This window comes from Anabrus simplex, chromosome 4 (genome assembly GCF_040414725.1).
Source record: "Anabrus simplex isolate iqAnaSimp1 chromosome 4, ASM4041472v1, whole genome shotgun sequence".
Classification (NCBI taxonomy): domain Eukaryota; kingdom Metazoa; phylum Arthropoda; class Insecta; order Orthoptera; family Tettigoniidae; genus Anabrus; species Anabrus simplex.
In genome coordinates, this window is record NC_090268.1 from 329,274,140 (window position 1) to 329,298,757 (window position 24,618).

General features: G+C 40.9%; 1 protein-coding gene across 1 annotated transcript in view; it reads left to right on the top strand.

Moving 5' to 3' along the window:
* The first annotated feature begins 267 nt into the window (after positions 1 to 267).
* Positions 268 to 24,618, top strand: part of LOC136872268 (phospholipid-transporting ATPase ABCA3) — a 341,741-nt gene continuing 317,390 nt past the window's right edge. The window contains exons 1-2 of the mRNA XM_067146089.2: positions 268 to 422; positions 23,719 to 24,072. Coding sequence (XP_067002190.2) covers positions 23,757 to 24,072 — 316 coding nt within the window. The 5' untranslated portion in view covers positions 268 to 422; positions 23,719 to 23,756. The remainder of the gene's footprint in view (positions 423 to 23,718; positions 24,073 to 24,618) is intronic.

Consider the following 24,618-nt stretch of genomic DNA (forward strand, 5'->3'; position numbering starts at 1 on the left):
TCTCAGCCATGATTCAACTCCTATTACAATATTAAAACCATCTACCATTTGAGTGGAGCTGGTCTTGGACTAACTCATGTTTTGATCATTCTGATTCTAATGTGGTGTCATTTCATGTTTTAACGTTAGTACCACTGCAGCATTGCGCTTTCTTAGTCGTGTTTATTGCCTGTCGTTGACAGTTTGCCTGACGTGCTGCTTGCTGCATTTCATTGTGTTTTGCTGCGTGTCCCCTGGTGACTGTATGGCAGCTGTATGGTATGGTGTATGCGTTAAAATGGGATGTTTGTAAGCGTTCTGCGAAGTTAAGAAATGCAGGGGAATAATTCCCCTGGAATGGCTTCCATAGTAGTAGCGTAGTTGAGATAGAATTTGAGAAACAAGAAGAGAGTTATTTTATCGCCCTGTCGTGTTGGATTGAGGTAAGTTACATAGGATGACTCTTTTGACGTACAATATTAGTCTTGAAAGTGTAGTGGTCTGCAGTCGACTGTGATAGAAATCAGTTCCTACATTTCCTTGAATGAAAGTGTATTCGAAGCGCGATAACCGTTATGTGGATTTGTAATATTATAGGCTTCCGTTTGTAGACCAACGTTTGTAATAGGTTATTTATAATAACTGGTGTGAATAAATTAGACACGATATTTTGAGTTTCAGTCATCGTGAAAAATCAATTTTCGGAAAAATCTCAGCAGACACAATATATCACTTAATAAGTGACACCTTTTGTGTTCTAAGTCATGGTATAAATTACTTCTGACATAACTCCAAAATGACTATTATGTCTGTTTTTTTGGACCATGAAACCGTACATCAAAACGATTATGCAGCTGAATAAATGGAAATCATAAGATAAATGCCTGTATTCTTGTGTAAATTGTCTAATTATATTTTGAGATTTTCAAAGGACGGTGTAAATGTCTGCTATTCATAGTCTGAGGAAGTAATTCTAGAGAAAGAAACAGGTTATTATATTTCGTTTGACGACCTGTGCACTGGATGAAATATGAATGCATAATCTACCATGTATAGGCTGCTGTGAAGAAAGAGAAACCAGGATGTTTACATTAGCAATGGGATCAAATAATAATAGATGTTTTTGTATATAGCAAAAGTTAAAATGAAGGGAAGGGTGTACGGTATAGTACGCAAACCTTTTCTTGAGCCCTAGTTCCCATTCAAAACTATGGAGCTCAGGGCTCAAGAAAAGGTTCGTGTACTCTACTTTTATATTCGTATTCTGACAGGATTTTGTCAGTTTGTTAATTTAATTTTTTTTAATTTGCTGACTTGTGCACTAGAAGACATATGAACACAATCTACTCTGAATACTGTGATTTTCATGATATTCTATGTGGGAGGGTATAGTACAGGTTAGGTTGTGTTGCTGCTAACCATCATAAAATCAGTAGCCTGTGTAGTAAATTAAAGCCTGACATATGTCGGTTAGATTGTGTTCCAGTGACAAATATGAGTTCCAGTACCACAATGATTATATAGTTAGGCTGGGATGAGATTGTGTGTTAAGAAAATCTGCTAATATTAAATGTTAATCATGTTCAAAGTTGCTAAATTACAAGTAGGTTTAGCTGAGAAATATGTTATTCAATTATAATTACCAATTACTTTTTCATGAGGTGATCAGTAAAATTACAATTACTTCATAAAATGAAGGGTCGGGGGAAAAAACCAGGTAAGTCACTTTTTCATCGAAATTGAGATATTGTTACAGTCCGCTTCAGAGTGATCATGCGCATCTATTGAGAGGTCGGAAATGGAAGAAAAGCAGGTGAGTCAGGAGAAATTGGCACTCAAAGTTTCGCTGTTAGGGGATAGAAATAGGGAAGTCAAGCACAAAAGTTGCTTTTTCTCAAGTTGTACAAATACTGACTCTCCTGCTTTTTTCCCCTGACCCTTCAAATGCTAGTCTCAAGGAAATCATTGGGGCTGGATTGATGACGAAGTTTGCAAGGAAAAAGATATTGCTTCATATTGTGTTCTTTAGCCTAGAGATATTTAATACATATCAAATTTGAGACAAAGCACGATATCTTGGAATCTTGGTGATACATCTAATTGTTGATCTGAATCTTGGAACTTTTCGGAATTATTTTTTCACATTATTTTTTAGGGATTTTCAGCATTTCAAATAATTTGTCAGTTACCAAAATAATTGGTTCTTAAAATTTTCATTACTAAGCCTTGACCTCTTGGGTGGAAAGTGCATCTTTGCACTTGCTGAAGAGATACTTTACAGGAGTACCTGGTGACAGATATTGTAGGATACTGGTATGTCTGATGTCTGTTGAAGTGCAGGTAAAGTAAAAAGGTAGCATATATTGCACATAACTTTCTCTCTCTCTCTCTCTCTCTCTCTCTCTCTCTCTCTCTCTCACACACTATAATACTAAACTTTACACATAGCTATAAAAACACTTATTCAGTTACTTCCCAATTTTGGGCCAAGTTTATATTATTAATAATTCAGTTTTTTCAGCAACAGTTGTAAAATACTTAAGATCAGCAAAATATATCCTCACAAACCTACTACTCTGGTGTAGCAGGGGGAAAGGTGATACTCCCATATGGCGCGTCCCAGGTGGCAGATAGGGGGGTCCTAACTGGCTTGCCGGCGGACTTAAGAGAAATAAAATACCTCTCGCGGACCAAACACACAACTCCCTGTGGGTGGGGGACGCAGATGAAGAATACACCCACGGTATCCCCTGCCTGTCGTAAGAGGCGATTAAAAGGACCGACCAAGGGATGATCAAATTAGAACCATGAGACAACTTGTAATTAGTACCAGCACGCAGGGAACACCATGGGTCGCTTTTACTTGCCCGTAGTACCATGTTAGGTACAAAATAGGTTTATGATTAGTAGCGGCAGTGTGTGGCTCAGGATGCATTTTACAGTACCTGTCATTCGTACCCCTATATGAGCAACACCATGGGATGAGCGACACCATGGTTCTGCCTTGCCTATGCTTAGTACCCACTATGTGAGGAACACCACGGGATAGTGCGAGTCCCTGTGGTTAGTTCACTTATGTGAGGAACGTCATAGGTTTGCGTTGCCTGTAAATAGTGCCGCAGTGTGAAAAACACCATAGGTCTGTGTTACATGTGCGAATTTCATCACCTGTGAGTAGTACCATAATGTGTGGAATACCACGAGTCTACGCTACTTTTGATTAGTACGGCAACATGACAAATAGCATGGTTCTATTTTCCTAGTGATAAGTACCATTATGAGGGACCGATGACCTAGATTTTGAACCCGTTTCGACTACAAGGATCATCGATTCAGTATTGTGCTTTAGAAGCAGTCCCTTGGTCAATATTGTTTAACACTAGTTTCTGGGAATGTGGGGCATTGCGGGTCGGATCCACTGATTGTTTTAATTTCATATCCATCCATTCATTCTTCGTTCTCACGTTTTTGAATTCTGGTCAGTGAAGGATTATGGATTTTTAAATTGTCATAACATTTCATCTCATTTCGTACCATATAAGGGCCGATGACCTAGATGTTAGGCCCCTTTAAACAACAAGCATCATCATCAAAATGTATCCGATCAGTATAGCTTGTTAAAATAGTTTGTAATGGATAGAGAGATTGTGTAGAGGCTTCTCTTTTCACATTGTACAATAATGTTTATGAAAATTGCAGCACGCAGAAGGAAACACGTGATTGAAATGGACTTTATACCACAGGTTAGGTTCACGACAATATACAAATTAAGTTTATAGATCTGTATGACCTTTTGAGCTTGAATGTAGCCTCCACGTGCTGCAATCAGAGCCTCTAAATGTCGTGTCATGGAATCAAAGATGTTTTGGATATGTTCCTGGGGAATCTTCCTTTATGTAGGCTGTATGAGAGTCCACAAATCATATACTGGTTATTGGAGGACCGTGAAAAATTGTCTACAAACCATATCCCAGATATGTTTGACAGGTGACATGTCAGGTGAAAGTGTAGGCAAGGGAAGGCATAGTACTAGTCATTCTTCGAAGAAGGCTTGCACATTCCTTATTGTCCTGCTGAAAAGTGGGATGTGGAGTTGCCTGAAGAAAGGCGGCCTACCGAAGGCTCTAAAACCTCCCTCTTGTACCAGTTGTTGTTCAGATTGCCCTTAGTACATACAAGATGAGATTGGTTGTTGTACCCAATGGTGCTGCAAACCATCACACTTGGTGTTTGTTCGCTGTACTGCTCAACAATGGACACTGCCAGATTGCGCTCACCACTGTAACATCAAACATATGCGGCCGTCATTAGGACAGGTTGAAGCGGGGCTCATCTGAAAAAGCTACATTTTGCCACTTAGTACACCAGTGATGGCATTCACTTGCCTGTTGCAGTGTGTGGCTTTTGTGGTTTCTAGGCATGTGTACAACCAGTCCAATCCTCAGCAGATGGCATTGAACTGTTGATGCAGACAGGCTCACACTTGTTTCAGTGCTCCAGCGTCGATCCAACGCTGTTGATGAAGCTTTATAGTCTATCAGGGCCATGCGGTCATCCTGTGCTGTGGTCTGTTCGTTGCTGGGTATGATCCTCCTCTATTCACTGCTTCCACACACTCATCACTGATATAACAGCATGTCCTGTATGAGCAGAAATGTCGCGGTATGACAAACCCACTTCCTGAAGACAGATCATTCTGCCCTGTCAAACTCATTCACATGTTGATATTGCATCCTTTGACGTTAATGAAGCATACTGGCAGCAGTGTTGCCAACTTATATTTTCAAGATCCGCTAAATACTACTAAAATCCGCTAAAATTCCGCCAAGAAATCCAATCTCAAATAATGAGCAGTAAAAACGAGCATTAATAATAATAGTCCGCCTCTGTCGTGTAGTGGTTAGTGTGATTAGCTGCCACCCCCCCCCCCCCCCCCCCCGGAGGCCTGGCTCCGATTCCCAGCTCTGCCACGAAATTTGAAAAGTGGTAAGAGGGCTGGAACGGGGTCCACTCAGCCTCGGGAAGTCAACTGAGTATAGGTGGGTTCGATTCCCACCTCAGCCATCCTGGAAGAGGTTTTCCGTGGTTTCCCACTTTTCCTCCTGGCAAATGCCAGGATGGTACCTAAATTAAGGCCACGGCCGCTTCCTTCCCTCTTTCTTGTTTATCCCTTCCAATCTTCCCATCCCCCACCAAGGCCCCAGTTCAACATAGCAGGTGAGGCTGCCTGGGAGAGGTACTGGTCATCTTCCCCAGTTGTATCCCCCTGACCCAGAGTCTGAAGCTCCAGGACACTGTCTTTGAGGCAGTAGGGGTGGGATGCCTTGCTGAGCCTGAGGGAAAAACCAATTGTGGAGGGTAAGCAGATTAAGAAAGAAAGAATAATAGTAATAAAAGTAAATGTCTGCACTCACCTGATATTTGAGTTTCACTGGGATTAACTCCCTGCCTGCGAGCCGGCGAGCTGAAACTTGTAGGCATTTTACTGCCGGGTTCAAACTAGGTGAATCCCCTACCTCAAGGGCCACACACAGAAGTGGCCAGTTCATTAAACGGTCTGCCTTCATAGCATAATAATATAAATGCTATTCTCTCACAGTTTCATTATCTGTCGTCATTCGTCAAGTAAGAGATAAGTAACCTTTCTTCACGCATTACAGATTTATGATACCATGATCTCATAACATCAAATCCAAATAACATGTTTTCCTCATGTGACTGCTAGCTCCTGACAAGAAATACGGAATAGCTCGGACACAGACTGGAGTACAAATTTTTTTAAAAACGTAAAATGGATAAAATGCTAAATTCTGCTATAATAAATCTAGAATTCCGCCAAAAATTCCGCTGTCCGCTAAGTGATATATTTCTGCGCCGACAGTCTTATAATTCCGCCAGATTTATCACAAAATCCGCTAGGTTGGCAACACTGACTGGCAGTTGCTTTCAAGTTTCCACCTTGTTTGGTAGCTCAACACTGACTGCACTTGGCAAAACACTGACCGTCGGTCATACAAGACGGCCCTGCTGAGGGCCTACATGTACCCCGTCTCTCTGCAATCCTCACAAACGTCATTGTACTAATGAGTAGACTTCTATTTACCATATGGCTTTTGATAATTTTGGTCAGTATTTCGTGAACTAGGAAAAAATAATTTTTGAATACCCATTCATTAAAACAAATATTCCAGATTTACCTTGCTCCTGTGAAACATCACAAAATGGGGAATTCTGGTTCTATGACCAGGTGAGTTGGCTGTGCGGTTAGGGGTGCATAGCTAAGAGCTTGCATCTGGGAAATAGTGGGTTCGAACCCTACTGTCGGCAGCCTTGAAGATGGTTTTCCATGGTTTCCCATTTTCACACCAGGCAAATGCACGGGCTGTACCTTAATTAAGGCCACGGCCGCTTCCTTCCCACTCCTAGTCCTTTACTATCCCATCGTCGCCATAAGACCTATCTGTGTCGGAGTGATGTAAGGCAAATTGTAAAAAGAAAAAAAATAATAATTAAAAAGTCTGGTTCTATGGTGAATCTTCTTCCATAGTTTTTGTCCCATATACTTGCGGGGTCTGCTTTTTTTGACTCTGTTGCCACTTTACACAGCTGTGTGCCATGTCAGGATGAAGTAAGGTAATTTTTAGATCTTCATGTATGTTGTCAAGCCAGCATTGTCTTTTCCCATCAATCAGCTATCCCAATCCAGTCTTTGCAACTGTTTCAGCAGCTTGAAGTACATGCCTATACCAGCGGAGATGGTTTTTGCTAATTTTTTTTTTTTTTTTTCAGTGATTGGTGGTACTCCATATCGCTTGCGAACTTCATTGTTGCTGTTATGATCATGAAGTGTTAAGTTAGATAGATGTTAGTCGCTTTTCCATCTCCGTAGTGGAAGGCCATCGTTCTGTACCATGCAGAGCTACTGGACACACTGCAGATCAATAAACTTTATACTTTAGCCTGTCTGGAATCTTTTCATGTAGGACACCAGCCATTGTGATATTTCAGGATTGAGGTATCCATCTGCAGTCATTGTCGAGCCAAGATATTTAAATGACATTGTTTTTGGAAGGTCATTGCCATTAATTTGAATTTATTCAGATCATTTAGATCTGTTGTCAAATATTCAGTTTTTTTTTTAACATTGAGCCGTAGTCCAAATTCTGTGAGGCGGTTGGTCCATGGCTGGACTTGTAGGTCGGTCTTATCCTCAGAGGCCAAAAGCACACTGTCAGCATAGGTACAGATTTCTGTAGATCTCCTGTGACTGTATCCGTGGCTGTAAACAGTGTTCTCCCTAGGACCTTTCTAATTTTCACTGACCACCCGGCTATCATAACCTAGATATGTGATAGCTACATAATATTTCAAGTTGCTTTACGTCGCACTGACACAGATAGGTCTTATGGTGACGATGGGATAGGAAAGGCCTGGGAGTGGAAAGGAAGTGGCTGTGGACTTATTTACGGTACAGCTCCAGCATTTGCCTGATGTGAAAATGGGAAACCACTGAAAACCCATCTTTCAGGTCTGCTGACAGTGGGGTTCGATCTCACTATCTGCCGATTGCAAGCTAACAGCTGCGCATTCCTAACATCACGGCTTACTCGGTGTATGTAATTTTAATACATATTTGAGTCATTGTGTGTTCCAAATTAAAATGTAAATACTGTAAAACTTTATTTAAATGAAAAATCTTCGTTACTGTCAGCATAATTGCACGAGTTACATCAGGGTGTAAATGTTTAGTTTATCACGTAGTGTCGTGTGCGAGCGGTGTCTGGATTAGCTTGGAATCACATGCGAGGACTCGATTTTGCGGGATGTAACAAACCCGTCTGGCACTCCACAGACACAGGGTGGTTATGAACGAGCAGTAGAACACTAGAAGTTCAAAATACCCTGTTATGTCTTCTTCGTAACATCACTAAAGTAGTTCAGTTTTGCAGTTAATGTTTACCTGTAATATTATTGTTAATCCCTGAAGAGAAATCATTTAAATTTTATCATATTCATTTTTTTACGTAGTATTCCCCGCCTACTTACTCATTCTTGCCACCCAGCTGACGAACATTTCTGGGGATAACGCTGGTAAAGAAGAAGAGAGGTGAGGGTACAGATCCCTGATGGATACTAACAGAAACAGGAAAATCACTAGATAATCCAGCCACTGATAGTGCTTGGCTCTGTGGGTTGTGGTAGAGCAGATTGACCCAATTTATCAGCTCTTCAGAGACACCATGACTATGGAGGGCATGTCATATCAAGTCATGTGGCACACGATCAACCACCTTTTCGAGTTCGGGGAAAGCAAGGTGTAGGTGTCTCGATTTCTCGTGGTGCTTCTTAATGAGCAAGCTAGCAGCATGGATAGCATCTAATGTACCACATTCTTTGAAAAACCACACTGGTTGATGGTGAGGTGGACAATTTGTCTGATTCTCTGATCATTAATACGCTGAAAAACCTTTGTGTAAGACAGAACGTGAACTGCACGATAATTAGAACATTCAGCTGGACTACCGTTGTGCTGCTTCCAAATTAGGACTGTTATACTGCACTACACATCCACTTGGCTGGTATCCATCTCTCTCCAGTTATCTTACTGAAGAAGCATGAGCTGAGTCCCAATGCTTTGATTTCTAAAGTTCTGCAGGAATATCGTCTGGTCCAGTTGCCTTCCCAGACTTCATTTTGCCAATCGCATTAACAACTTTTGCTTTGGTGATCGAGCAAATGGGTTATTGTGTTGGTCTGGACTGTGGAATAGGAGCATGTGGAAATTCCAAATCACTAATTTCATCAAAGTACTGCCTCCTGCACTCTGCTACTTTCTTTCGGTCGGTGACAAGTTTGCCCTCTTTGTCATTAATATAGCAAAATCCCTCAGTATCAGCTATCTGTCTGTGATGCTGCTTAGCAAGGTGGTAAATTTCTTGTTCGCCATGCAATGTGTGGAGTCTTTTGTAGTAGGGTTGGGCACTATGTCCATGTTTCGGCACAAGGTGCCGGTGCACAGTTATGTTCCGCTGTTCCAGAACACCGAGTGTCAATTGTTCCGAAACATTCTCAAGCGAGCCGGAGACACTGACTCGCTGTCCCATCAGAAGCGCCACTATGCACTGCCCTTCGCGTATTAGCTGAACTGTGCAGCGGGCGCACGGGACGCGGGACTGTAACTGCGCAGTGTAGAGAGAACTTCGGGAGGCAACATTACATGCTCCGCGCCAGGGGGAACTGGGAGTGTGCCTGTACGGAACGTGCTGTGTTGTGTGTGCCTGTGTGTAGTTATGGCCATGGTCCAGCATAAAGCTGCAAGGAACGTGAACGAACAGTCGGAACACTGAAATTCGCGCCCAATAATCACGTTAAAGGCTGCTGTTAGGTTAAGATTTTCCCGGTCAATATAAAATACACATAACACGGTTACAGTGGCAGTGCAGGTGTTTAAAAGTAACCAATTCAAGAATAGTTTCACCAGTTGAATGTATTGGCCTGTATTGTGAGTAATTAGTGAGTAATTAATATCTCGGAAATTTCCCATAACACTTTCTCGGGGATTGACGTTAAACATTAATTTGGACTTTAAGGAAACTTTTAAGCCCAAGAAAAATATGGGTCGTCGCTTTGGAATTAAAAATATAACTGGATGAATACATTGTTGTACTTTCGTGCTGTTAGGCCTGGCGCACATTAAGAAGCAGTTGGCCGCAGAGCGGGGAAGAGCAGAGCAGAACAGCGCGAAGCTTACGAAATTGCGAAGTGGACGTGAGCGCACATTGCCACGCAGGGTCTTGTCGGTTTTCAGAAATAACATGTTTCCTTTAGACTCTGTGATACTGGGGCATCCAGTACAAAGAGGCTCCTTTTTTCTTTTTCTTCAAGCATTCGCGATTTTTCTCATTTTGTTAGTCTTCACAATTTCCCTTGTGCTGATGGCAACGCGGTTATTCAGCTTAAGACAATCGCAATAAAAACAACCACCTTCGCCAATTTACAAGACTGAACAATATTTCTATGTTACCGATGTTCGGCGTTCATATGGACTAAGAAAAGAATTTAATTCATGATTATTTTTTATATTTTTTACGTTGCACCGACACAGATAGGTCTTATGGCAACGATGGAATAGGAAAGGGCTAGGAATTGGAAGGAAGCGACCGCGGCCTTAATTAAGGTACAGCGCCCAGCATTAGCCTGGTGTGAAAATGGGAAACCACGGAAAACTATCTTCACGGTTGCCGACAGTGGGGTTCGAACCCCCTATCTCCCGAATGCAAGCTCATAGCAAGGCGATCCTAACCGCACGACCAACTTGCATGGTGAATTCAGTAATAGGATCACAGTGGGGGAGAGGGAAAAATATGTATTTACAAATGTACTGCTAGATTTTCATCTAGTTGTTATAAGACACAAGATACTAAAATCAATCAACATTGACAATCTGTTGTGAACGCGTTCGCATTTATATTTGACAAGACATGATAAATGATTTTCCGTATTTATCTCTTCACATAAATGTGATGATGGATGATGGCGACGGAGTCGGCGATGATGCTCTCCATAATCGGCATTAGATCTTTGTCTTAAATTCTATATGTTGCGAGAATTGGGGTGACGGATTGTTTCATAGATATATGAGGATTACATTCTTTTGTTTGCTGTTTGTTTAACGTCGCACTAACATATCGAAGGTTTTCGGCGTCGGAAGAAGGGTGGAAGATTGGGAAGGTAGCGGGCGTGGCCTTAATTAAGGTACAGCCCCAGCATTTGCCTAGTGTGAAAATAGGAAACCACGGAAAACCATCTCCAGGGCTACCGACAGTGGGGTTTGAACCCACTATCTCCTGAATGCAAGCTCACAGAGGCGCGACCCTAACCGCACGGCCATTTGCTCGGTGGATTACATTTTAGGCCTTTCTCTAAACTATCTTGTTACGCAGCGTGAATAAAATGATTTATAGCCTAGACTGTAATGCCTTATTCCCCAAATTTACATACCGATTTTCATTAAATTCTGTTCAGCCATTTTCTCACGAACATACATACATACATACATACATACATATATACGTACATACTGCATTGCAGACCACATGATTCACATAGTACCTACAAAACATGGTGAGACTGAATGGCTGTGGTAATTTTCTCCTCCATTTCTTAACTAACTGCGTGACACGTGCGCAGGAAACTGTATTTCGAAGACTGCGGGTGGTAGGCGGAAGTAGGTGCAGAACCGGCCTGCTCTGCTCTGTCCTGCCCTGTCTGTCAACTTGCGATGGTGCAATGATTTGTGTGGATTACAAAAATCTGCTCTGCGCTGCACTGCTTTAGCTGCTTCTTCTGCGTCCCAATGTGCGCCTTATGCTCTCTGCACTTCGAATTCCTTCCCTCTCAACTTCCATTTACTTTCTTCAATATCTTGAAAATTTCCCTCAACACTTTATCGGGGAATGATGTTAAAAATTAACTTGGACTTTAAGGAAACTTTTAAGCCCAAGAAAAATACGGGTCATCGCTTTGGAATTAAAGATATAACTGGATGAAAAAACGTTGACACTCCAACACAGGGTGGCACACAGCCGGTATCGACAGGCAGACAGCCAAGGCCAACTAATCTATCTAGTGCGGCCTTGGCACAGCACGTTCGGTTCAGGCACATTCCAGCTGAAGCGGAGCATGTCCTGTTGCCTCTCGAAGTTCTCTCTAGGACGCAGTTACAGTCCTGTATCCTGTGTCCCGTGTCTCGGCACTCTGTACCGAAACACTCCGCCTAAAGTTCCTAATGTTGCGGAACAAGTGAATGTTCCGGTCTGCCCAACCCTATTTTGTAGACTTCACATAAGTGATTTAATTTTGCTGTTGCCGGGCTGAGTGGCTCAGATGGTTAAGGCGCTGGCCTTCTGACCCCAATTTGGCAGGTTCGATCCTGGCTCAGTCCAGTGGTATTTGAAGGTGCTCAAATACGTCAGCCTGGTAGTGGCCAATTTTCTGATAGAAGACTCCAGAAGAAGCAGCAGTTCCAGGCTCATCTGCAGCCGGATATCCTGACTAGTACATTAAGAACCTTTGAACCATCATGCCAGACTGCCTAGAGAAGCCATTGAAGTGTATAAATTGGCACGTAAACGAACTCCTGCGGGACTAAATTCCGGCACCTCGGCATCTCCGAAAACCGTAAAAGAGTAGTTAGTGGGATGTAAAACAAATAACATTATTATTAATTTTGCTGTTACAGTGGCTTTCTTTGTCTCATTTCTGGTATGTTGCAATCAAAGTTTCTGCTGCCTTTGAAGCAAGAAACTGGTGATAGATTTTTTTTTTTTCATCTACACCTTGCTCTTGATCTCTTTTGTCCAGAGCCAGGTTTGATGGGCGATTTTGCGACATCCAGGTTTTGTAATGCTTAGATGTTCATGAGCAGGTGTGATGATGCCTTTCGTCAGAGCATTCTATGTTTTCTCAGTATTAGTAATAGGTGGAAGAGTGATGTTCGAAATAATGCTAGTTTCCTTCTCCTTAAATTGCTACCATTTTATCTGTGCCGAATCAGTGCATTTCTCTTTCATTACAGGAGGAGGTTTGATATGCAATCGAGCTACTAGTGGGCGATGTTGTGTTCCAAATATCTCGCCAGCATACAAGTATGAAATCAATCTGGGTCATACTGTTAACACTGCATAGTATGTTCAAAGGTGCAAATTTATCTTCTTGAAATATGTATTTGTGACAAGGTCATGGATGGGTGTCAGCAAAGTTCAAAATTCTTTCTCCATCTTTATTCCTCTGTCCAGCATTATGATTACTGTAGCACAGCTGCGAGCTTGCATCTGGGAGATAGTGGGTTCGAACCCCACTGTCAGCAGCCCTGAGGATGGTTTTCCATGATTTCCCATTTTCACACCAGGCAAATGCTGGGGCTATACCTTAATTAAGGCCACGGCCGCTTCCTTCCCATTCCTAAGCCTTTCTTCTCCCATCGTCGCCATAAAACCTATCTGTGTCAGTGAGACGTAAAGCAAAGAGCAAAAATAAATCCCCAGAGATGATAGTTTCATCTGGTGGTATTTTCAAAACCATTTCATTTTCATCCAGCTTCTTCCAAAATTAATCTTTTATCATCCGTGAGCAACCATTGGTGGTCTTAGGACTACTGGTACTGTTAAAGATGATTTTATAACCCTCACCAATGTCTCTAGATTTTGCACCACTCCAACTGGTTTCCTGTACCATGCAGATGTCTATTTCCCACCATTTTAAAGCCTCGGATAGTTTATATGATTTTCTTGTCAGATCCAATATTTAGGGAAGTTATTTTTGTATTTAGAGCTTGTTTGTTTAGCCAGCATTGTTCTGGTATTGCTGGTAACCCTTGCACACTTCTTGAGGTGATTGGGCCAGGTCAACACGCGTTGCTTCTGGGGGACGTCCTAGCCTTGTTCCATTCCTTACAAAATGACTGATGTGAAAGAAAAAAAAAATGAATTGTCCGTCCTGTCACATTGGTCTGTAACTGATCCACAGTTACAAGCTGTGGGCCTGGTCCTTGATATCCAACATCCAACTACAGCACGGCAGCTCTCTAAGCGAGAGTGGATACGTAACATAAAGAATGAGAGTGGATGGTGCGTGCGACTAAGAAATGGATGGTGAAACACGCCAAAGTACACACCCTCTTTTTCATGAAGTAATCATCCCACTAACCTGGGATTTGTGCTAAATGAATCTTATGATTTGACAGTCCCCTGTCACAACTACAAGGCAGCAGCTTTTTGATGAATTTGTCTCATTTCCTACATAAAGGCTTCATCTAGCCTCCTAGGAGAGAATTTTTCTGCTTGGAGCTGTTGGTTCTCTCAAAGGTTGTCAGGTTTGGTAATAGCCGCCCAACCCTCGGCCAGACACTCGCAGGTAGTACAGTCTACTATGATGTATGACTCGTAATATTATCAAGTTTCTGTGTATCTGTCTTTTCTGGCTGGCTTAAGGTACAGTATTGCTTCACTCAGTTCAGTCTGGTTTAGTGCTGTTATCGTCTAATTTATTGAAACTTAACTACTTTACTTTCATTCAAACTCTGCCATGCATTGTCGTATTTCAAACTGACAGCAAGCCAAGTAATTACGAGTCGTAAGAGGTTTCAAAGCGTTGAAAGAATTATAGGAATCCTCTTCAATAAATCATGTCAACATGCATATCAGTGGAAAGATGGTTATTTATACTGTCAGTCTGTATAAGGAAACGTCATGTAGTGATACATCTGCTAGAATGCAGCATAAATTTTATATATGCTCGCAAGCAAAATAGGTCAGACAATTTCAAACTCTATAGAAAGGAAAAAAAGGTACACTAATTTGGGCTGATTCATCCACAGAAGGAAGGCAGAGATCTTTAACTTCAAAGATATACCATTTCCACCTCGACAACTGTAAAAGTTTACAAGCCAAAACAAAATGAACTTAAGCCTGCAGGGGTCTGTACTACGCATGTGAACAAAACGAGATTTATACGACATTCGAAGGTCGGCGTCAGGGGGTTAAGAATGTAATTGTATTTTTCTTATGACAGTATATTGATTGATATTGAAAAGGTGGACTCCTTTCAAATTTTCACTTAATACAAGATTACTCCACTCATCCATCCCAACATTCTCATCTTTGCTACCTCCATCCTTCTTATTTGGGCCTTGGTTATTGGCCAGGTTTTGGCATGTGAAGCATTGCTAGCCTCACTACTTCTTGGTTCACCTTACAGCTCACCCTATTGTCACACAGGACTCCATTCTTTATCATTCTCCAGTTCATCCCATTACACATTATTCTATGCTGTATTTCTTCAATCAGTCCTCCATTCCCGTCAACCTCTAACCCAGGGTATTTGAACCTCGTCACTGATGTTAGATTTCGTCCTTGAGTTTCATAAACCTATGTACTATTAAAAATGTAATTGTATTTCTTGTATGGCAATATATTGATTGATATTGAAAAGGTGTACTCCTTTCAAAGTTTCACTTAATACAAGAATTCATTGTCTATACAAGCTTTAAATTTATTTCATTTTCATGCAGTGAGTGGAGTAACCCGGAATAAGGAATGAACACATCAGAGAAACTGTCAAGTTTGGACTTGTCAGAAATAAGGTCTAGGAATATAGACTGAGGTGGTAGAGTAGGTCGGGATAGGAAAAGAATGCGTCTGGAGGTGAAGGGATTAAAAAAAAAAAAAAATAATTAAAAAAAAAAAATCTGAACTACGGTGGAAGCATGAGGGTGTGCAGAAGATCTGTGAGTGTTGGGGGGCAAAGGAGGTGACGGGAGGATGCCGTGGACAAGAAAGCTTGGAGAGAGAAGATCAAGAGTGGAAACACCAATCCCATATATTCCCAGGAATAATAATGGCAAAGATGATGATGATCATGAGTTGCTATGAGTGATCTTCAGAATTGATGATGTAGGGTGAATTCATCACTGTCTAGAAAATTATCTCAACTCCTCTCATGGCATATATATCCATCTTTGAAATCACCACTGAAGTATAACATCCTCTTGCCAATCCCATTCATTATTGCTTTAGATTTTGTCAAGGGCGACATATTGTACATTTGAGCAAGCATCAATTTGGACTGATCAAGACTGGCCGACAGGCTTAGGCTTTGTGGACAACGTTGAATCTCTGACTGAAGACAGTACTTGGCTCCAACAGGTCACCTCAGGACTTGACCGTGAAGTCACCATGATTGGCCTATGTATCAGTACTAAGAAGTCAAAGCTCCTGAAGATCAAGGTCGGAGGCGTCCAAGCTGAAATAAACATCAGAACCACTGGACTCCAGGACAAGCCTAAGACTCATGCCGGATGAGGCAAGAAGCACAGTTGGCCAATTTGAACAAAAACTATTCTTAATCACATGGTGATACTGCCAAGTAGGAATACTTGCACCTTGGTAGTGGCCAATTTTCTGATAGGAGAAGACACCAGAAGAAGCAGCAGTTCCAGGCTCATCTGCAGCCGGATATCCTGACTAGTACATTAAGAACCTTTGAACCATCATGCCAGACTGCCTAGAGAAGCCATTGAAATGTATAAATACTTGCTTAATTTCAGTAGGGAAAAAGAATATTGTCAGTAACGTTTGCTATCCAGTTCTCGCCAATATTCATCGTATGAGGCAGTGCTAACGTTGCTCTGCCGTTGAGGCTACACAAGATCATTTGCACCTCACACTCCGTTCTATCACCAACCTATCTATGACCAGCCTGAGACTTGACATCCGATTGAGTAAGAAGCGTAATTGACTTACTTGAATAAAATCTAACCTGAATCACTTAGTAAACATCAGAATAGAAAGTTCCAGATGTCATATTTCTCATCTCTTTCATAATTTTCTCCTAAAATATATAATTTCAATGCTACTAGCAGCTACCATTCATTTGAAAGGCTGGATGACGTACACATACTGAAGATGCTGGCTGAGGAAAATTTGGTATTGCTTATTCAAAATAAGACTGCACTTTGGCAAGGCAGTGCTAGTGTGTGTTTCTAGCAGCAAATAGAAGACAGCAGAATGGGCATGGCAGTGGACTGAGTACAGTCATCATAAGTCATAGATTTAGCATGCTGCTATACTTGGCAACAGGGTCGGATGACATAGCACCGTTGCAAATGAGGTGTCTACCTCGGTGGCAAATGGTACACTAAAATTCATTATTGTCAAGCACTAAATATTAAATTAACAAGAGAAGAAAATTTTCCTATAATACAATATTATACAATTTACGCTAACAATGTTTTCTATTAAACACACAGCTCATCCTTAATAAATTTATATTGTTTACAAAATTCTACTTATAATATCTCCTGTACTACTTACAAATATAGTCAACTGATATACAGTATGTGGAATTTCTTCAAATGATACTATACAACTGGTAGAAGATTAATTTTTGCATTGCATTTATTTACTTATTTACTGTTTTTTACCCATTCTGGAACCTAAGTAGCATAACGACCTGCTGCGTCTTACCGAGAACAGTCTTATTCTAAACACACAATATATATGTTGAAGTTCAGCATGGTCCAACAACCCAAAAACCATCTCCAGAGACTATTTTTAAATGGTTTATTATCAATGTTGCAAGATCTTTTTATTCCTGTCTTTTTCCTCTCTCCTTACTGAGTTACAGTACAGCACCTAGACTGTGCAATTCATGCATACTTTTGATTGTTGTATTTTTAATATTAATCTTCCAAACTTTCAACATATTAACAATATGCTTGAGCGCATATTTTGAGATACCATTTTATTCACTTCTCAGAATCTCCTGCCAAACCTGACTGCTATACGAATCATTTGGACCTGCCCCAGACATTTACAGTAAGTTACATGAAAAACTTAATGTCTGCAGTAGAGAGTGATAATTGGCTTATCACTAAATGTCATCTGTTTATTGGCATATTAAAACAAGACAAGGTAACCGTCAGTTAGCTGTACTAGTCTTGAAATAACAGCAACATTGTAAGTTTGAATATGGGTATATATTATATATAGGAGTGAGACCAGTAGCTCTGTATGTGAGTGAATGTTGACTAATTGTGAGGGCAATGGTGAAAAAAAGTAAATGTAATTAAAATAAATATTTTGAGATGGTCCTTGGGAATTACCCGGCTGGATGTAATATACCTACAAAAAAAAAAAAAAAAAAAAAGAATGAAAGGAGAGGCCTTTATTGAAGAATAAATGCTAGAGATGTGGTATATGCATGTTCAAAGAGCACAACCGACCTCTGTGGCAGCAACGATTTTGTAGAAGGTAAAAGTAGCGATGTATGGACACTATTCATAGCTGCATGATGGCAGCAGGTCTGACGTCCTCGGACATAATTGACAGACGAAAGTGGAGGCAGTGTACAACAGTAGCAGACCACGTGGCTTGTGTGCGTATGTTGGGGGTGGTCGGCTGAAACCTAATCTAAAGAGATCTTTAATTAGGATGGAATTCAGTCCTGCTACCTTGAGTATAGGAAACAGGTACCTATCATACTCTTATGTGTTGGCTTCACTCTAAAATTAACTATCTACCAATAGCTAGTTAGACAACTGTATGGTGGCACCCCAGGACCACAACTTAAATGACACAGTACACTAGTTAGTGCTGCCTGTGTTCTCAGTGTTTTGTCACACTAATTCACACTCAATCACTAACACAGTCTCACTCAGTTCCACAGTCACTCTCGCTGCCTCGATGCCGGTCCTCAGTTGTTTACAGCCCAAGCACGACAGTCTCACAGTTCAGTATTATAAATTTACTCATTTGGGACAAATATTTCAGGTTCCCTATGGGAATCAACATCTATATCATCTGAAGGCCAGGCAGGCATCAATTTTGGGAAATGAGACAAAGTCCCTTATAGTGCACTGGCACTGCTGGTGGTTCCAAGTAGCCTACGCAGTGGCCTCCATGGTATGCACTAGCCACACGTCTTGGTAGATGTGCTGTTTACCAACTGATGAGCCCAACTTAGCACGCTGGGGCAAAATGCTGGCAAGCTGGAATGAGTTAGCTGGAAAATTTATAATGCCCAATAACGGACCAACTACATCAGTATAATGTACACTGTCCGCTCACTCCTTAGTTGATTTCGTTCTGTTCCATGCCGATATCCAGTCGATCTCTCCCACTCTGCACCAGAACATAACGTTCACTCAGAGCAGCTGGCCCAAGAAACAACTCAATGACACAGGCAGAATGAACACGGTTCCACAGGCAGAACACTCCACAGACTGTCCACAGCTACGTTCACACTCAGGATCACTCACCGACAGAGCACAGCTGGTCCTCTCCACTCCAACTGAACTCGCACACTGGACCAAACTGAACTCATGCTGGCAAGTTCGCTTCGGTCACTAGAAGCCCATCAAAGTCTCTGGAGATGGAAGGCTCTCGGTTCTCGTTTCTGGTCATTGCTAACAGCTGTAGAGAGACACTGGAGGGACATCCCACTACGAACTACTTCCTGAGTGAATTCGTAGGTGGCAGCCAATAGCCCAGCTGGTGGGCAGGGCCAGAGCAGTTCGCTACACCAGACTTGGAATTGGCATGGCGGACCCATGCCTCAATAATATTTTATGGTAAGTAGCCAATGTCATAAAATTCAACACTTAACTGAGATAGCTATTTGACCTTTAGGTCTGTTGCAGGTCAACATTATTTTGAAGCTATCAACCTAGGGAGGGATGGTTGGATTGGACTCCTTGAGGTTTTTAAGTTTAGTTTATTGTTCTCTCAGGATAGTAATATGCTAACTGAAATTGAATCAAATGCCACTGCTAATATCTGACAGTGATGCCACCAACGATGTCAGGTCAAGAGCAAATGCAGCATGGCTCAAGTGGAGGTAAGTTACCAGCGTTCTCTGTGACAAGCACATGCTTGAATATCTCGGGGCAAAATTACTGGATATAAGACAGTAATGCCTCCTCTCTATGGATCAGAATGTCACCCTATGTTGAGAAACGAGGCCAAATCATCCACACTGTCGAGATTAAAATGTTCTGAAGGACCTTCCCCCTAACACGATGCGACCATGTGACAAACAACGAGATGCGACGAAGTCTAGGCATGGTCCCGATTGTAGAGAAAGTGTGACAGGCAATGGTTTGGTCATGTCATACATCATGACAACAGTTCTGTGATAAAAGTGGCCCTTCAGTTCAAACCTGGAGGATGTTGTTTACGTGAAAGACCAATGAAACGGTGGATGGACTGCATCACAGAAGACATGTTGGTTGCAGACCTTAGTCCAGGGGACATACAGGATCGAGTAGAATGGAGAAGACATAACAAGACAATGGACCCCATGCAACAGGACATACGCTAGGAAAAAGGTAGCTCTGAGTTGCGATCAGTGGTATACTGTAAGAAAGAATTTGTCTCCTGGATCTGTTCATTAATCTCTTTTCAGACCAAATTTGTTATATGGGAGTTAAAACTAGAGATGCGAGTTACATATCATATCATAACATGATAATGTATTCTATTCCATCACAGTAAGTTGTTCCAGAAATATTGTGTTCCACTAGAGACCCTAATACTCTGTCAGTGAAATCAAGGAAAGGGTAGAGAGTTTCTGATTGGCTAACGGATATTAGGAAGCATAGCAGCTCGCTTTAAGTGCATGCTCCTGCGCAGACACGAGCGATAATTTTGTAAACGTTTAGAGGCAGTATTCTGTTACAGATATTCTTTAGTTATTCTAAGTACTTTGTATTAGGTTTACTGGTGGTAAGACATACAATAGCGTAGTTCCTCAAAACAGTTACGCATAGTCTTCCCACTTTGCTTCTCGTCTTTCACTCCATATTGTAGACAATGAGCAAAAGACCCAATACGATTTGTGTGGACAAAAACTCAATTACAGGGAAACGGTTTCTCAGAAACACGTTGAAAGAAGGTATCCGATAATAGTAATTGTATCGGGCGGTACACCTCCACGCCGCTAATTCAAACATTGCGCCAGTTGAAACTCCTCTACTGGAGAAAGCTTGAACTTTAACAACCATATTAATTCTAAGGTTTCTCAGAAGATGTCTCTACTGTAAATTTTGAAGTTCTGAACTATGCTTGTTTCGATTTGTATTTGTTTGCTCTGTAGTACGAAGTGTGAACATTCTCTTCTAGATGGCACTACGTAAGAACTACAATTGTGCACCCTAGTGCAAAGTGAAGGAACTCTTTTTTGAAGAAATTTGGTATTCATAAGTTTGTTCTTTGTTAAATTTCTTTCAGTCATTGTTTGGGTTGGCAGTATAACCCTTCTCTTTCCGCCAGTTTGAATTCGACCAATGAGTAATTTCTGTAATTAATTTTCCACCAATCCTAGATGTCTTCTTCAGTTTTGACTTGTAATCTTTAGCCGACCAATAAAATTTTGTGGGCGAGTTGTAATCATTCATGAAACGTCTCGAATTAATCTTTAGCCGACCAATAAAATTTTGTGGGCGAGTTGTAATCATTCATGAAACGTCTCGAATTTTCTGCGAGGGTATATAAACTGCTGATTTTCGGGTCTCGGGGCCACTTCAGTAACATCTCTTCTAGTGTGATTATGTAGCAGGGGGCGGGAAGCGCCTCTTTCTTCGGGCAGCAGTTCATCCATAAGGTAAATGGCCGTTTAATAACTTCTTTTCTCGCTAGCTCAGCAGTTTAACCCTCGGGGCAGGTTCGAAAACTTTTCGCATGTAACCTATCGTTAAAATGTAATAGACACTTGGTAAAACTTCAACTCTTTAACGATAAATTGGGATAGAGAGTGCTAAACCCTCTCGAACTCCCACTCCTATTGTTTTGAGGTGACTTTGTTTTAACAACCGTTTCTTCTTTTTTTTAATGTAATAAAGTCTTCTTATACAAGTCACCTCTTTAGTATGGGATTAGCCCTTGTGTATACGGCCTAGTGCCAAATAGATAAAAGTGTATTAGGCGTGCTAGTTACGCCTCCAGTCAAGTTGGAATTTTGGGCCATATAATTAACCTGTATTTTTTACTGAATAGGCCTCAGTAGGTTGGGTATCGTTACCCCTGTTCTTGTGTGCCCGGAGGGCAGCTTGAAGGTGGAGTTTGGTGTGGCCTTTGAATAGGCTTGAACTTTGAGAGCGGGTTGCTCTTTCTTAAACATGTATTTTCTGTGTGCCTCTAGCAGGCTTAACTGGGTAATTGGGGGCAAGTGCTCCTTGGCATGATTGGGGTTTTCTGCCCCTTTGTTGAACTTTGTACATAGGTAAAGTTGGGCTCATTGCTCAAAGATTGCGTGTCTGGGCTCGAAGCCCAAAACCATTAACCAATTGCAATTGTACATTCTTAATTTGTTGATATGCTACTGAGTACCTGTTATACTTGATATTTCTTGATCTTGAAAAGAAAATATAACCTTTGTCAAATTTTAAATTAACTTTAATTTCGTAGTTGAGACCTATTCCACCCAGTACCTTCTTTCATCTCTGCTGTTCCACAGATACCTTGGAACAGTAATAATAATAATCGTAATAAAAGATAATTAAAAAAATCTGGTGGTTCATCTAGTTATGATAATGTACATGGTAATCAAATATCAGGTCTTGAAAAGCCATCGCAAGTTCAGGCACATGTATCTGTCCCTCCTGAAACTTCGTCATTGACTGCAACCTGTGATGCATTGCAGCAGGAGCTATTATAATATTTACCAGTACATAAGAAAAAGGGTGAAATGCAGAAAAAGACTCTGGACAAGCCACTTACACAGTTGTTTACTCATATTGCCAACCTTCTTTCTATGGCGGAAGACGAAGATTTTGGAGTTGTATATACTGGATTTACAGAGCGAGTTGGGTACACAGTTTGGATCACGTAGCTTTTAGCTTGTATTTGGGTGATGGTGGGTTCGAACCCCACTGTTGGCAGTCCAGAAGAGCGAGTTTTGGTGGTTTCCCATCTTTACACCGAGCAAAAGGTGTTGCTGTTCCTTAGTTAAGGCCATGGTTGCGTCCGTCCTGTCCTATCCTATACCATTGTCACCGTAAGATCAGCATGTGGGACAAAAAAAAAATAATTGCAAAAAAAAGCTGGATTACACTCCGCTTACACCTTGCTTGATAGGACTATTTCCTCTTCGCTCGTGCCATCACCGTCTGTATATAACACTCGTTCATCAACATATGTAATGATGTCAGGTCCCATTGTCAAACTACAGATCCTTGGACATACAGAAATACACAGAGCTACCTAACAGTCACGGCATCTTTTATAAATGAAGGTTTCGAAGTATTAGTTCTCGGAATGTAAATGGGTCATTACAAACATTTTCTAGGAATAGTTAAGAATGTGAGTGACGAGCTGGCAAAAGGGACAGTGGGAGAGAGGAAAGCGAGATGAAGATATAGTGTTGCTATTTAAAATTCTTACCAAGGTGCAGAGGCTACAGATATAGCAACTGTTCTTCCCAAAAGTTGTCCTGCGACTTGTATTGTTACAGTACTTTTATATCCTAATACTCCAACCTAATACTATGGTGTAACGTATACATAGGAACATGATACTGGAAAGTAACAATTTTTCCCATTCCTAGTTAAAAGTGGATGGACTTATGGTACCTTATTCATAAATAGCAAACATGGAAGTAGCGAGCAAGAATGATTGCTGGTACAAACAGGTGACAACAATGGCTATAGGGTACTTGGAGTGATGAAGGCTAAATGAGGCATAAACCCAATGGCCGTCTTCAAAAACCGTAAAAGTAGTTAGTGGGACGTAAAGCAAATAACATTATTATTAAACCCATTGGATGAATCTGTATGTATAAACTGGCTTTGGTGGTGGGGTCCTTTGAGGTGAATGGAGGAGGATAGTTTTGTCTAACAAAATAATGGCCTTGGCCATGGAGGGTAAGAGTATGAGAGGGAGACCAAGGCTCTTATGGTTAGATTCAGTTTTTAATGATTTAATGATAAGAAATGTGTAATTGAAGGATGCCACAGAGCTAGTTGTAAATAGAGAGGATTGTGAGTGTATTTACAGAGGCTTGCAGTCTAAACACTGAAAGACTAAAAAATCTATAATTATGTATGTATTTATATAATGGTGCTCAAATATATAAACTTGTAGTATATATTTTTTGCTTTAAAGTTTCTGTCATGAAGTGTATTCCAGGACACTTAAGTAATGTAGCTTTAGAATCATGATTTTGATGTTCTTATTTCATTTTCAGGTAGCTGTGAGAAGTTGCACTGAACATCCTCAGCAAAGATGGCCAACTTTATGCAAAAGCTTTGTCTGATCTTGTGGAAGAACTGGATTATTCGCAGATATCATTATGTTGTAACACTAATGGAATTGATCGTGCCTATTATATTGCTTCTGTTGTATTCATATCTATCTAGTTTAGGAAACGTACAACTGGGTAAAATTCAGCCAAACATATTTAGGCCGGAAAATATATCTGATAAGTTTCCTTTTGATGCTAACATAGATGGGATGAAAATACTCTTTACTCCAAATACTGGTGTTGCCAGAAAGTTGATGGCTGAAGTAGCTTCTGATTTATCAACCTGTGAGAAGTGTAGTAAGTATAGCATTATACTATTCATTTTGGAAGGGATTGCAATGAAGTCATTACTTAAGTTGATATTTTGGGATCCCTTTTGTCCTTCAGTGTTTGTCCTATGTTCCTAGTCATTTATCATCTGTATTCACCTTTTCAGTTTTTCTCTCTTTATCTGATTTTGTTCTTATCCTCCACTTGCCATATCATGACTGAAGATCACTGTCATTGAGTGTTGATGGCTGCCCTGAACATTAATCTCTTGCCTCAAGTCTCGAACACTGCACTGTACAATCTGAACCTTGAACTGTTTTCCAACTTTTCACTTGTCCTGCACAATGTCTCATTTTAAATTTCAACCTGACTGAATTTAAATTGATTTAAGTTCATTCTGACTAGCTTTAAGATTAATCTGGTTAACTTTAAACTCTTAACTTCATCCTGGGTGATTAAAATTTTAGTCTTGCTCCATTGCACAGAGACTTTCTAAGAGGGCCTGGAAGCCAGACTAAATCTTGTCAGTTATTCTAGAATATTACTTGTACTAAAACATGCTACCGGTTAAAT